Here is a 16,380-nt window from a genome sequence, read left to right on the forward strand (position 1 = left end):
GGGTCCGAAAGCCAAAACAAACTAAAATAGATGAAATTAGTGTTAAAAAAAATATATAAAACCAAAAACCAGAAGTAGACACCAATTGGCCACAAATTAGACTGCACAAAACTTACCAAATCCGTAAACGATGGAAAAAAATAAACCCAAAAAATGCGAACGGAAAACCAAAACAACTGTAGCAAAACAAAAAAAAAACAAACTCCGCCAAATCCTCCAACCGCAAATAACCAAATCCAAACAACTTAACCGCCAACAATCCAACAACGCAACCTCGACTCCACACACACCAAGCCATAAATAGTGTTTATTTTCCCGCACAAATTAAGGATGATTCATAGGGACGCACAATCAATGATGCGGCCGCAAACTAAGGACGCATGTATAAATACGTCACGAAATCACATTTAATTTCTGGTTGATTTCATTCTGGAAGCAGAGACATGGCTTCAGACCAGGGAAACAATGGCCAAAAATCCGGCGGTAAGGCCTTCATGCATTTTGTCTCAATGATTCTTTTAAAACATAATATTGTGCAAGTTGTGAAGTGGCTAAATCTGCATATTTACCCAAATAGGTGAGGAGGATGACATGGAAGAGACTGCTGGCCCCAGTCAACCCGCCAAAGCTGCCAAAAAAAAAAGGCAGCCACATTTCACAAGCAAGGAGATGGAGGTTTTGATCCAGAAGTGCGTTGACATCCTGCCCCAGGCAGCCAGGAATATGAGCCAAAGCCAGAAGTGGAGAATGTGGGAGGAGGTCGCCGTTGCTGTCAATAGGGTGGGTGATTATGTCCGTCTAGCCCGGGATGTCAAACGGCGGTAAGTAAACACTTTCCCATCCTATAAACAAACCCCATTGTAAAACAAAGGATAATGGTTCCAATTTCATTCCACAGATGGGCAGACTTCAAATATCGTCTCAAGCAAAAACTTGCCGACAGGGCTAGGCATGCAAGGGGGACAGGTGGGGGTCCCACCCCTGTGTCATTGGAGTTGACAGACTTCGAAGAGCTGGCACAGGGGTGTGTGCAGGCTGTGGAGGTGTTTGGCGTGTCCAACATGGATACGGACATGCCAGACTTTGCGGCTCCTCATGTTGGCCAAGGTAAGTCTTGTGATGTCACCATCTCTGAAATGCTATTGTGCCAATATGTAGATTCTAATGTGAGTCTTTTCGCAATTTTCCTAACAGAGACAGAGGCGGATGAGTCTGCTCCAGAGGGGAGCCTTGGCCGCAGAATTTCTGCTGGCTCTGCAGGGGAGGAACCAGTACATCCGGCTGAGGACCCTGCAGAAGCCAGTCCAGGGCGTGCCCCCTCGCAGGCAGTGGGCCTCCTCACAGAACTCAATTTTAAATCGGATTTCCATACGGAGATTCTGCAGAGGATGGACGCCAGTCTGATACGGGTGGCTGAGGCCCTGGAGCAAAATGCTGCGGCCAACGTGACCATTGCTCAGGCCCTGGCGGAAAATACCAGGGCCAACATCCGCATCGCCGATGCCCTGGAGCAGCTCGTTCGCCAGCACATGGTGGAGCCGACCTCCCTTCCTGCCGGAACATCCGGATCCTCCACCTCTGGCACAACATCAGCCAATCCTCCAAATGTGCCTAGCCCTGTGCCTAGTCCAGAGGCCACAACATCTGCCTCTGGACAGGCCAGCCCGATGGCATCCCGGACCCGGTCTGGCGCCCACCCTCACCCAGCCAAACGGGCGAGAAAACGGTGACAGCAATGGCGACTTTGCCCACACTCCTTCTGTGCTTGGCTCATATTCCTTTCTGGTCAAAACTTCCCTCTCCTTTCTTGTGAAATTTTTTTAAATTTGGTATTTACGTTTATGTTACCAGTTATGGCTTTTTTTTTTATTTTAACAAATATCTTTGCCACAAAAAAAAGGCCAAAAAATATTAGGCCAATTTGTTTGTGTTTAAACAATAAATTTTTTAAAAAAAACTGACATTGTATTGTGACATTATTGTACAAATGTGTTACATTTAATCCTGGCCCTAAAGGCAAAAACTGACCCTCTTTAAAAAAAAAAAAAGCCTCTTTAAGGAACGTTTAAAAAATCACATAGCGATGCAAATTCCACAGTAAACCAAAAAAAAGGGGAGCTAATTAAAACATGATGACATTATTGTTACAATAGGCCATAACCAACAAATTGTGGGCAAAATAAAACACCCAAAATGTACGCTAATTGATTGTGTAATCATGACATTAGCAGCTCTGATTTCCACCTGCGTACGCTTTTGTGCTATCCCAATAAACTGCTTTCCAAACACATACCAAGCCGGTTTTCAATCCAACACTAATTACTTTACTGACCAGCCGCGATTAATCGCAGCACCATCGTTGAGTCCCGGGACGGAGGAGAAGGCCATCGCCAATGTGGTCGAGTAATCCTGACCCTAAGCTGTGCGAGCATTTTGAAGGGAAAGCGGATGTTCCAGTGACGTATGAGACGGTCCAAACACATTTGACGTTCGCATCTGCTAATGTATGTACGCCCCAAAAACGCCTCGCCACGCCTGCGTTTTTTCATCTCCACCCCCGTCAACACCCAAAAACGCCCTGTTCTGTCAATCACATTTGACATGTCACTTCCTGTATGCTATTTTAGGAACGAGAGAAAAATAACTCGCAATCTGCCGTACGCACATGCGCAGTGTAACACCGACGCATGCGCGGTTAGTCAACATCGGAACGCAACGAGCGTACTGTTGTTAACGTGCGGCTCTGAATGAGGGCCAGTGTTCCATGTTGGGAATAATGGTTGGAGCTTTTGGATCCAAATGAAGAGGTTTCTGAAGTGCTTATTTTGTATATATTTAAATGTATGCAGAAGATATTGCTTATTCTATATATATTATAATGTATGCAGAAGAGATGTAATATCTGAATAGCATCTGAACATACTACACTATATATTTTTTTTTCTATCTCAGTGAAAGCACATCCCATCCTAGTAAGACTGTCAGGAAGGATAAAGGACATCATAAACAGGTGAGCTTTTCATGTATTTACTTTTGGCACACATATGTATTTAAAAAAGCATTGTACATGTGGGTAGTACTGCAGTGCACATGATTAGATAGTGGAATATAGTAGCTGTATACAGTATAATGGAGAGTGGATATGTGGGAACCCATATCATGTCCGTGGGACTGTACTCAATACAAATTTGAAATGCAGCTCCGTTGTTTAGCATATGAATGCATTTTGCTGTACTCATAGCGAGGTGAAAGCAAGTTGACCAGGTATATTATCCTAAAATGACTTTCTCTATGAGTATTGAGGTGCCAACACATATTTACATGTTATTCAATCTCTGGAAAATAAATTAAAGACTTTTTGTGGCATTTTCGCTACAGCGCGAATGATCCAATGAAGGCACCAAGCGGTTAACTCAGTTGAATATGGCTGCATTTCTCCAGAAGGGGCTGCATTTAAAATGGGTTGTGCACTATGCACCATAAACCCAACACATGCTGTCAAATTTCTGTCACTTTCCAACCAAAGACTGTCCTGCCCATATGCATTCTGCCCCATATGCATACAGAGCACCCACATTTTTTTCCTCACACACACACAAATTCTGTCCAGTACACATGCGTTCTACTCCACCTCACTGCAATACATGTACAAACCCATGCATGCATCCATCCTGCTAATATAGCCATGCTCCCCTGCATGCATCCATCCTGCTAATACAGCCATGCTCCCCTGCACGCATCCACCCTGCTAATACAGCCATGCTCCCCTGCACGCATCCACCCTGCTAATACAGCCATGCTCCCCTGCACGCATCCACCCTGCTAATACAGACATGCTCCCCTGCATGCATCCACCCTGCTAATACAGCCATGCTCCCCTGCACGCATCCATCCTGCTACTACAGCCATGCTCCCCTGCATGCATCCACCCTGCTAATACAGACATGCTCCCCTGCATGCATCCATCCTGCTAATACAGCCTTGATCCCCTGCACGCATCCACCCTGCTAATATAGCCATGCTCCCCTGCATGCATCCATCCTGCTAATACAGCCTTGCTCCCCTGCATGCATCCACCCTGCTAATACAGACATGCTCCCCTGCATGCACCCACCCTGCTAATACAGACATGCTCCCCTGCACGCACCCACCATGCCAATACAGCCATGCTCCCCTGCACGCATCCACCCTGCTAATACAGACATGCTCCCCTGCACGCAACCACCATGCCAATACAGACATGCTCCCCTGCACGCACCCACCATGCCAATACAGACATGCTCCCCTGCACGCATCCACCCTGCTAACACAGACATGCTCCCCTGCACGCACCCACCATGCCAATACAGACATGCTACCCTGCACGCATCCACCCTGCTAATACAGCCATGCTCCCCTGCACGCATCCACCCTGCTAATACAGCCATGCTCCCCTGCACGCATCCACCCTGCTAATACAGCCATGCTCCCCTGCACGCATCCACCCTGCTAATACAGCCATGCTCCCCTGCATGCATCCACCCTGCCAATACAGCCATGCTCCCCTGCACGCACCCACCATGCCAATACAGACATGCTCCCCTGCACGCATCCACCCTGCCAATACAGCCATGCTCCCCTGCACGCACCCACCATGCCAATACAGACATGCTCCACTGCATGTACCCAACTTGCCATTACAGATATGCACCTACCTGGCTAATAAAGACATGCACCCCTGCACGCACCAACCCTTCCAATACAGACATGCTCTCTAAGTGTTCGTTTGGGATTTCCACAGATCCCACAAACTAGCCAAAATAGTAACATACAAGACTCAAATAGACAATTGGGTTTTCAAAGCAAAGGGAAAAAAAATAGTTTACCTCACTAAAAAGCTTCTCTTGCCAGGAAATAACAACCTGTTCCTCATCATCAGAAAGACGGTGTTGCTCTTTTTAAAAAAAAAAAAAAAAACACACAACACAAAACATACAGTTTATTATTATTATCCTTTATTATTATTATGTCCCAAAATTTCTGCAGCGCCATACAGGTACATTACACAATAACAGGAAAACATAGCATATCAGTGATACAGTAATTGCAAGAGGACATATATTTGGAACACCACAAAGCAATAAACCGGCAATATGGAAAGGGTTGGGGAACTCATTGTATCTTGACAGGTAAGTTGGGGCCTGGCACTGGAAGGGGAAGGCAGTTCAGTACTCAATGAGCCTGTACCCAATGAAGGCCTGATTCTAAAATAGTGGCTAATGCAGCCGCTCTATCAACAGCAGTTGCGGGAATATGCAAATGCTAATCTCAGCCTTTCTTTTGTGCTCCATGGTGTGATGGAGTATACAGTCAGGTGCATAAATATTGGGACATTGACAGAATTGTCATATTTTGGCCTCAATTCACCACTACAATGGCTTTGATATGAAACAAACAAGATGTGCTTTAACTGCAGACTTTCAGATTTAATTTGAGGGTAATTACATCCAAATCAGGTGAACGGTGTAGGAATTACAACGGTTTCTATATGTGCCTCCCACTTTTTAAGGGGCCAAAAGTAATGGGACGATCAACTCAAAAGCTATTTCATGGACAGGTGTGGGCTATTCCCTCGTTATTTCATTATCAATTAAGCAGGTAAAAGGTCTGGAGTTGATTCTAGGTGTGACATTAGCATTTGGAATCAGTTGCTGTCGACTCTCAATATGAGATCCAAAGAGCTGTCACTATCAGTGAAGCAAGCCATCATTAGGCTGAAAAATCAAAACAAACCCATCAGAGAGATAGCAAAAACATTAGGTGTGGCCAAATCAACTGTTTGGAACATTCTTAAAAAGAAAGCACGCACCGGAGAGCTCAGCAACACCAAAAGACCCGGAAGACCACGGAAAACAACTGTGGTGGATGACAGAAGAATCATTTCCCTGGTGAAGAAAAACCCCTTCACAACAGTTGGCCAAATCAAGAACACTTTCCAGGAGGTAGGTGTATATGTGTCAAAGTCAACAATCAAGAGAAGACTTCACAAGAGCGAATATAGAGGGTTCACTACAAGATGTAAACCATTGGTAAGCCACAAAAACAGGAAGACCAGATTAGAGTTTGCCAAACAACATCTAAAAAAACCATTACAGTTCTGGAACAACATCCTATGGACAGATGAGACAAAGATCAAATTGTACCAGAGTGATGGGAAGAGAAGAGTATGGAGAAGGAAAGGTACTGCTCATGATCCAAAACATACCACCTCATCAGTGAAGCATGGTGGTGGTAGTGTCATGGCGTGGGCATGGATGGCTGCCAAAGGAACTGGTTATCTTATATTTATTGATGATGTGACTGCTGACAAAAGCAGCACAATGAATTCTGAAGTGTTTCGGGCAATATTATATGCTCATATTCAGTCAAATGCTTCAGAATTCATTGGAAGGCGCTTCACAGTGCAGATGGACAATGACCCGAAGCATACTGCAAAAGCAACCAAAGAGTTTTTTAAGGCTAAAAAGTGGAATGTTATGCAATGGCCAAGTCAGTCCCCTGACCTGAATCTGATTGAGCATGCATTTCACTTGATGAAGACAAAACTGAAGGGAAAATGCCCCAAGAACAAGCAGGAATTGAAGACATTTGCAGTAGAGGCCTGGGAGAGCATCACCAGGGATGAAACCCAGCGTCTGGTGATGTCTATGCGTTCCAGACTTCAGGCTGTAATTGCCTGCAAAAGATTTGCAACAAAGTATTAAAAAGTGAAAGTTAGATTTAGGATTGTTTAGTTTGTCCCATTACTTTTGGCCCCTTAAAAAGTGTGAGGCACATATAGAAACCGTTGTAATTCCTACAACGTTCACCTGATTTGGATGTAATTATCCTCAAATTAAATCTGAAAGTCTGCAGTTAAAGCACATCTTGTTTGTTTCATTTCAAAGCCATTGTGGTGGTGAATAGAGGCCAAAATATGAAAATTCTGTCAATGCCACAATATTTATGTACCTGACTGTACATGGCCTCTGAAACATTGGATTTGCGATTAGGAATGCAGCTGCTTTCCCAGTCACGTCAGTGACACTCCCATGAAATGGTCGCTTTTTGCAATCACTTTAGGTCACCTCCCTGTCTCCATATGTTTATTCTATACATCATTTAAGCGCTTAAACATGTATATGTCTTTATATATGGACATATGTGTGTGAGTGCATGCACAAATTCCTGTGTTTTTGTACTTTCATACCTAGAAATGTGTGTGTAATATGTATATCATTTTTATGTGCATATATTTATGATTATCATTATTTTTACTTTATTTTTAATTTATTATTATTAATTATCATCATTTTATTTATCTATATATTTTTTTATTTATTTTAATTTATATATTTTCTACACAATTGTTGATTACAGGTACACAAGTATTCAATTTTAGAGAATTAGTCCTCTGCCTCCTCCAAATCTATTCAATGTAAATGAGAAACATACGATTTGGACTTTTTAAGTCTATTTAAGGGAATAGACATGGATGAATAGTGAAGTTTAACATACTGATAATATGATCATTATTATCATTATTGTAATCATTGTTATTATAACTATAACATCCATTATTTATTTTCATATATATATATATATATATATATATATATACACACACACACACACACACACACACACACACACACACGCACGCGTATACTTTTAGTACTGTTTGAATTTATAGTTAATTATCTGCACAAAGTTTATATGGATAGTTTATTATATCATTGCTGTATGTGATGTTTGTGTTTTAAGATTCTTATAAGTTTGTCATCACTGAATTTCTTCTTATGCAATGCGCACTATAGAACAGCATTTTCAATGAAGAATAGTAATCATATAAATGTCAAACATCTGTCTCCAATAAAGCGGAGCGAATAACTAGAGCTCATTAGCCCTCTATCTGGATGCACCTGCTTCTTGAGAAAGTCATGTTATACGGAGAAATGGGTTGAAGGTACAGGTGCTGTTCCTGCTGCACTGTGCTATACTTTCCCCCACTGTTCTTTGGATCAAAACCTCGCTCAGAATTTACCAGCGTGGACTTTTAATGTTTCTAGATGACCCGCCTAAGCTTAGCCCGATTCATTTACTCTGCTGCCGAATGTAAGCCGGAACACTGTGACTCTGTGCCAATTTACCAGCTACTGCACGATCAATCAACTCGTGAGCGAGGCTCCCTTTCACAGTGTGACCACTGCTGGAGCTTCCATCTGCCGCCAGCGTCATTGCAGCGGGTCTAATATTGGAGCGGCAGGCTACCTGCCCCAACAACTGGGTGTGAGTTTCCACTTTCCCAGCGAGACCCTTTCGGCAGCACGAGTCACCTGGAGCAGCCCCTGCTTGCCGTCGGTTTGTTTACTCCACATTTTTGTTATCCAAGGACAGTAATCAAGTGGGGATATTCTATACTTATATCCTACATTTGTGAGTATATTCTCTCAGCATTTAATTCAAACAAACAAAGAGTCCAGAGACCTATTAGAGTGTACTAACACGAGCAATACTGTGTCCTTTAAATGTGTTCAGCATCCATGGAACATTAAGAAAAGGCTGACTTTTTAGATCTGTGTTTCTGGACTGATATTGTGGATGGGCCATTTACCAAAGGAAGTCACCAGAAAGGTAAGTTTTACTGAATGGCTACATAACACTAGTATATAATCGCATCGATATGATGCGCAATATAGTGTTAATTACAGGTAGCCATTTCAATATCTACATGAGCAGACCCCATAGTAGGATGGTATGAGGCAACACATAAAAAGTATGACCATCGAAATAGTGGTAGCGTTACTGCCATCGCAAGGAATGAACCATTGTTTGTTACTGCATGCGCAATAGTAACTGGAATTTCAGGCATGTATAGTGGAGCTATGGTCACCGCTTCTGGGTGTGCACAGCTGAAAGCACATAAGTAACCATAGGGTGTGCCATCGGAAGCAGGCAAGAGATGGTGGCCAGCATCATAAACCCAAAATTGAATGAAAAATATATTTCCATCAAATCAGGAACAATGATGGCTTCCGATATGTCCATTCATGATAAAAATGGAACTTGAGGGAAGATCTAAATCCCGGGCAGTAATAGGTAAACGATGCCAAATATGCCCTTAGGGTCGGTTCAATAATTTACCCCCTTGATAGGTGTACGAATGCACCAGCATGTAAGTAATGAAGCTTACCATTACCGGTGCCGACGGTGGACCTGAGTGTCCGAAGCGCTATGTCCCCACCACCATGATCGTCCTGCTCCTCCAGGCGCTGCACCAGCTCACTGACCCGGGACACCCGCTGCAGCAATACCCTGCGGAGACACACTCAATGTAACCGAGCGCCCTCAGTAACGACAGCAATACGCCAGTTACCGACTTCTCCCTCTACCTGATCTTCAAGTTCTTCACCGGATCCCGGGACCTATACACGGCTTCCCCGGTGTCCTGGTTCCACTCCTCCGCCATAATAACACAGGGCCGCGCGTCCTGGTCACCAGGGCAACAGAAACGTGCGCGCGCACCACCGGCCTGTGCTACTGTACACGCAGCTCTGAGGCTCTGAGCTCTGGCTGAGCAGTGAGCTCAGAGATGCATCCAGGGGCGGGAATCCCGAACTTCAGTACCGTGCAGCAGCTTCACGTTCACACAGTATGACCTAAATCACTTCATAATTCCAACACTCATGTCTAATCACTAGATTTCTAGAAATATTATAATTTCAAACTGCAATAAAAAGGATTGCCTGCAAACGTAAATATATTTATCGATCTATCTAATATATATATATATATATATATATCTCTATGGGGGCCCATTTATCAATGATCACTTTTGCAATGCGATCAGGACATGCCAGTAACGCCCCTGATCACATTGCAAAAGGAATCCTATTGGACGGATGTTTCATCCGGGATATGCAGGGACAAGGGCTCCAAAAGGATTTAGACGCGGAGCTAGCACAGAAGATGACTCTTAATAGATTGTACTCAGAAGACATTCTGAGTACACACATTGTGGAAAACACTAGGAACAAGTCACTAGAAGGAACGGAGCATGGAACCTGGAACGCTGCAACAGCAAGTTTACACTGGAAGTAACAACGTTGTACAGGCAATTTCCTGTTGTCCAGAGCCCGGTTATATACCCTGAGGTAGCAGTCCATTGGAGGACACTGTCAGCTGTCATTGGGTTAAGGGTTAGTCAGCTGAAAACAGACCGTCATGGCTGTGTCTATGATGGTAACCGCAGAAACGAGCGTCTTTAGAGAGCAGGGGGCCCGTGTGCATCCCCCATCACAGGCCCCCTCCTCTCACTCCGGCAGCCGACTGAAGTGGCTGGCCGCCACCGCAGAATCAATAGACTCTGGGAACTAGAGTGTGCCCGGAGTCTATTGCGGATGCGCAGATCACCGGGGAATGGTGCGGCCGTCATTTTCCAGGCGATTCCCTCACAGCGCATGCGCTATAACGCCGGGAAAATGGCCGCTGCATTTCTGAAATCTTTATGCTGTCACTAGCTATTTTTATCCATGTATTTCATTTTATGTATATGTCATTAAACTATAAAACTCAAAGCACAATAGTTTCACTGGGCAACTTCTCTTATCTGGATATGTCAAATGGGTTGATGACATTCGTTTTTGTACAAAAAACTGAAACGTGGTCACTTCTATGAGATTTTTTTAATCAACCACATAACTAATATACATTGAGATAGATGTTTAAGGCAGATCTCATTAACAATTTGCAAATAATTAAAAGAAAGTTGGTATGATCCATAAGGGTTATAAATCCTTGTGGACACAAATGTTCACAGAAAATTAGTTGGAGATGGAAAATGAAAGCTAGAGGTTAACTATAAGTAGGGGTAGACATAGGAAGCCCACCATCAAATGATGGCTGGGCTTCCACCATCAAAACTTTCGACGCAAAGGTAACTATCGTATCAAAAGTATTCGATGAAAATAACTATTACTTTGACTAGAGCATGTGCAAAAGACCCTGTTTGCGCATGTGCATTAACCCTATTACCGCGGCTGGCAGGGGACAGGACTGGGGGTGAGACGGATTGGGGGCAGGGCCTGGAGTAGTTCCTATGACAAGATGCCTGATGCTGAGAGCGGCAGGCAGGGACAGCGCAGCTCTTAGCATTAAAAAAAAAAAGGGAACTATCACAAGACCATAGAATCATTAACATTTGATGGTGGCAAACATCGGAATGCCGCCATCGAATGGTAAAACACTACCATCACAAGAAAAACATTGATGGTCGGCAAACATTGACCATCGTTGTCCATCCCTAACTATAAGGTGAGTGCAATAATAAGTGCACCACTAAACTACTGCTCAGCTAACTTTATCAGCATTTCTTAAAAGAGGTGTACAGGAAATCTACTTGTAGCACATTACTCTACTTAACCAAACACATAAGGATAGTGGGGTATATTCATGAAGCAGAGAAGAGCCCTGTTTAGCTGAAATCAGGCCTCTTCTCTGTTTTGTGCATTCATGGAGCAAGTTACCATGGAGAAGTGTATTACTTCTCCTGCGGTGTACCCGCTCCCAGGGCCAGAATAACAATGGGGCGGATGGAGCTGCAGCTCCAGGCCTCCACATAAAAATAGGCCCATTGTCATGACAACATGATGTTGACTGGCCATCTGCTCTCCACACGGTCAGCCATAAATCATAAGTAGTAAAATTGTATTTCTATTTACCTCACAAAATAAAGCATTTTTTTCTTTTACATATTTAGGGAAACCTTGGGTATAGGGGTGTACACGCCCACATGGCACTGGCCACACCCACACAGCACTGGTCACACCTCTGCTCCTCATAAGTCATAATAGGCCCTTGGTCATTGTTATCTCCAGGCCCATGTGGCCCTGCCCGCTCCATGCCTGCATCACATCACCATACTTTTGTATGGTGAGTGCGACTCATAGAAGAATGGAAAACTCAGCTTTCCATCCCTCTGCTGCGTACAGATTTGCCATCTGAGGATGGTGTAATCTGTACCGAAAGCCAAACACAGCAGGGAGGTTTCATACTTCCCAGTTCTCTGCCCGTCGCTGGCTCCACCCCCTTTTGCTCTGAGTCCTTTGCAGCAGGTCTGACCTGCTGTGCAGACGTCTGGGGTTCGCGGAGGGGTCAGTTAGCGCATGGAGAGGTAAGTATACATGAATAGCTACTAAACTTCACTATCGCATCTCACACCTGCATGTAATCACAGATCATCAGGCCTTTTAAACGGTATGCAGTCAGGAAGCCAACGGTCAAAATGCCGACCGCCGGTTTCCCGACTGTGCAATCCCGACAGGGAACTAATGATAGGCGTCGAAATCCCGACACTTTTCATTATCTCTATGCCGAGAGCCCGAACAAAGGTAAGCCGGGCGGCGGGCGCGGAGGTTACGGTTAGGCTTATGCTGCGGGGACGGGGGGGGGAGGTTAGGGGAGGGTACGGGGAGAGAGGGTTAGGTTAGTTACTTTACTTACCTTGATGAGATCTTCACTGCTGCAGGTCTTCTAATGAAATAGGTCCGGCGGTCATTCATACCGATCCCCTTTTAAACAAGTGTTACAAGCTAAAACAAGCAAATATGACAACAAAGCAGGAAGGAGATAGGGTCTGCAAGTGGAGGCTCGGAAGGACACAAGCAGCCCCAGGGCCATCTATTGCCCATAACCGCTTTAAATCACCATTGTTGTTTCTAAATCAAGTATGTTAAATAAAACAAGTGAAACAATCATAGAAGTGTTAATGATATAATCCTGATTCATTATACCAATGACCAGGGCCGGCTCTAGGGGTGTTCGACCAGTGCGGTTGCACAGGGGCGCCACCCACAGAGGGCGCACCCCTCCCCAACATCCCGATTTCAGCGGGACTGTGCTGTCCCGCTGGTCCACCCATAGGCCAAAGTAGCCCTCGGGTGGTCAAATCGGGAGGTTGGGGACCCCCACAGCCGCAGCTGTGTGGTGGTGCAGGACCCCCAGAGTGTGAATGGATGTGGCATTCATTCACTGACGGGAGAGGGCTGGGGGAAGCCCAGCCAGTGACAGAGGGCTGAGCTTTACCCCCAGCCTGACGTTATTTGGAGGCGTGCCACGCAGGCACGCCTCCAATAACATAACTTAGGGGGCGTGGCCTATGGTTTTGAGGCCAAGCTTTGCCGCACGCGATTCTAGGGCGCTGTTTACCGGGCAGCACAGGGTTCTCAGACCCCTGGAGCCAGCCCTGCCAATGACACAGTATGTTACACTTACAACATGTTATTAGAATACAGTAGGAGCTGTTTGTCCACATACAGTATGTCTCAACATCTGTTTGATTTGTAAAACATTAGATTTACCATCCTCTTCACTGGATCTCTAGTTACTGGCCAAGCTGGCAGATTTCATACTTGTGTTTCTAGGCAATCAGATAAAGAATAATAAATATCTATGTTAAAATGTGTGCAGTAATAAGAAGCCCATTGCCCAGCAGGCATTTGCCTTTCTGTTTTATGATTTTAAAGGTGTTTACTTATTGGTTTAATTCATAATTAGAATGTAATTGTGCATTCCCTTGGACAGTAACTTATTCATCTATTTCTGTAATGTAGTTTAGGTATTGTTTGTTCTGCTATAAACATCACAATAATTCCATAATTATCAACATTTGCACTTCGAAAAACAGTAGGCCTCATTCAGAGCTGTACACGTTGCCACAGCAAAAAAAAAAAAAAAATAATGTCATCCCGACATGCCTGCGTTTTAGACACTCCTCTGTTGCCGCCCCCAAACAGCCAGAGCTAAATGTAATAGACTGCAAGCTGGCACCGTTGCGGGAATACATGTGAGTATGCCCTTTTTGTTTAAAGCAGCAAGCATGTAAAAGGCTAAACCAAGCTAGTTTAGCCTTTAACATGCTTGCTGCTTTAAAAATACTGGCATACTCGCATGTATTCCCACACCGCGCCGGCTCGCTGTCTATTACATTTAGTCCCCACCAGGGGTGTCTTTAGAGAGGAGGGGGCCAGTATGCATCCCCCGTCACGGGCCCCCTCCTCTCACCCCGGCGGCCAGCAACCGACTGACGCGGCTGGCTGGCCACCGCAGAATCAGAAGACTCTGGGCACTGGAGTGTGCCCCGAGTCTACTGCACATGCACAGATCGCCAGGGAAATGGCATGGCCACCATTTTCCTGGCGATTCCTGGCAGCGCTGAGAGACCCGACGCGGGACCTCGGAGAGGTAAGTTTTGGATAATATGGGTGCAGGGTCCCCTGGACCCTGGGGCCCATGTGCACACCCTGCACCCATTATAGATACGCCCCTGGCACCCACAGTCTAACAGGCTGCAGCTTCCCGCACACTGTGACCGAAGCCACAGTAGCCGGCACATGTGCACTGTGACTCCGCGGTTAAACAAACATCGGTCAATAACAACCAATGCACCAATTGCTTCCGGTCTGAATCAGGCCCAGTGTTGCATTGCAGGGGTACAAATTTAAAATGTGTGGCCTGTTGTGAAGGGAGTATGTTTCAGCTTAACCATAATCTCTCACCTCTAAATGACTGTGTTAAAACTGCCCAGTATATGTGTACCACATGAAAAAGCAAGAATGATTTACCCAGTATGTAAAAATCCAAACTCTAATTATGAGGCCTAATCAGCACCTGATAAACCATTAAGCTGATCTGGCTGCAGCCCAGGGTGCACAGATATTGGGGATGGTGGGCACTCGTGATCGTTTTTAATTGTTAGGCTGGTCCATCTCCACAGGGCTAATGCCTGCAAGCGGAAATCCGTGCTGCCCATTGATTGTACGCCGGCTGCTGCAGCCATCATCATCAGTATCTGCACTTGCACAAGCCCCATACTAGGTGCAAAAGATCTGTCAGAAACAGACTGCTCTTCCCCATACACACAGAGCTTTAGCTACTTGTCCATGATTGTCCCATAAGACAGGGCGGTTCCATGTGCTCCCCAGAATTGTTCTTTTGCCAGGTTGCATTATGAGGCAGCTGGGGATGGCTGCGTGCAAACTGAGGAATGTGTTGGTGATGAGTGCGATCAGGGGTGGATCAAACCCTATCAAAGCAGGTAAGCAGCAACTTATTGTGCAACCTCCCCCCCTCCCATCCGGTATCTCACTTACTATTTGGCAGGCACCAGGTAGGAGAGGAGGTGGCTTTGAGGCTGCAATACTTGCATCCAGTGCAGGGTGGGACGTGGTCGAGGGGGGCAGCCAGGCCTCCTCCTTCCGGTGGGGGTGGCCGGCGTCCTCCTTCCAGCGGGAACGGCTCCAAGCATTGAGCTGCACTATGACGGGGCCAATAAGCTGCGCTGAAATTTCAGCAGTGCAATGAGACTACCTGCCGCTTCACCGTGCGGGGCAGCAGAGACATTTTGCCAGGCTGACTGCCCAAGAAATATAGCGTGGGAACTCTGAATATATATTTCCTCTGTAGTTTATAGGATTGCAAACTAAAATGTACAGTGTGTAGGACCAGAATTGTTTCCCTACAGAGTATTGAAAATAGGGAGCTCTAGACCCTCTGTTCTCACAAGGTGATTACTCTTTTATCCTATTCTCTAGGTCGTCAGTATTTCTGCTTCAGCCACTCTCCCTGGATAGACTGCGGGTTCTGGCACAGTAAGGAGAGGGCATCTCTGTTTATGGCCTATTTAGCTTTAGGATCTTGGCTGTAGAGCCTCTTCTTGCAATGGAACTGAAGGCTCTTTGTAAGGCGCTGCAGAACCTTTGTGGTGCCATATAAATAAAGGATAATAATAATAACATGGATAGCACAGGTTCCACCATCTTGTTCCATGAACCAAGACTTTTCTAGGTTTCCCAAGTTATCCGATTGTCTCTTTGGTGGTACCATGGGCTCTTTCATGTCACATTCCAGTAATAAAGATTAGTGCGCAAAATCTCTGCCACAGGATTTACTGTCAGGGTGATACGCTGCAAAGGAGCTTTCACAGCAAATGTCTGACTAAATGTGCAGTCTCCCGTTACAGCTGAAGACTTATTGTGCAATTGTCCAATTTAGAGGCCATTTGAAATGTCTGATTTTTTTTACGTTTTTTTTTTATAATCACAACATAATAAATATAAATGTGTTTTTTCTTTAGAAATAAAGGGAATAATAGGTAATGTTTTAATGGTGAAAACATTAATATGTGTATATTATTTTTGAATCCCCCTCCACCAGCTAGCAGATCCATGAAGATTTCATTCCACAGGACCCCACTGGTTTGGACAAACGCACTCTATGGAAGTACTGTATGTCTCTGCTAGTTAGGGATAATGAGGTCCATTGCCCACATTTTTATGGAGCTCTCTTAATAACAATAAAAAAAAA

General features: G+C 45.0%; 1 protein-coding gene across 2 annotated transcripts in view; it reads right to left on the reverse strand.

Annotated features, from left to right (window-relative positions):
- The window catches only part of MKS1 (MKS transition zone complex subunit 1), a 60,219-nt gene extending 50,713 nt beyond the window's left edge, over positions 1–9,506 (reverse strand). The window contains exons 1-3 of one of the 2 annotated variants that reach the window (XM_088454006.1): positions 9,411–9,506; positions 9,218–9,333; positions 4,866–4,933 (exon numbers count right to left, since the gene is read on the reverse strand). In XM_088454006.1, the coding sequence (XP_088310132.1) occupies positions 4,866–4,933; positions 9,218–9,333; positions 9,411–9,487 (261 nt within the window). In that variant the 5' untranslated portion in view covers positions 9,488–9,506. Of the gene's footprint in view, positions 1–4,865; positions 4,934–9,211; positions 9,334–9,410 lie in introns of both variants that reach the window. The other variant, XM_088453997.1, reaches the window with a different exon arrangement.
- Positions 9,507–16,380: the final 6,874 nt, after the last annotated feature.

This window comes from Taudactylus pleione, unplaced genomic scaffold, assembly GCF_031769625.1.
Source record: "Taudactylus pleione unplaced genomic scaffold, aTauple2 ptg000040l, whole genome shotgun sequence".
NCBI lineage: Eukaryota > Metazoa > Chordata > Amphibia > Anura > Myobatrachidae > Taudactylus > Taudactylus pleione.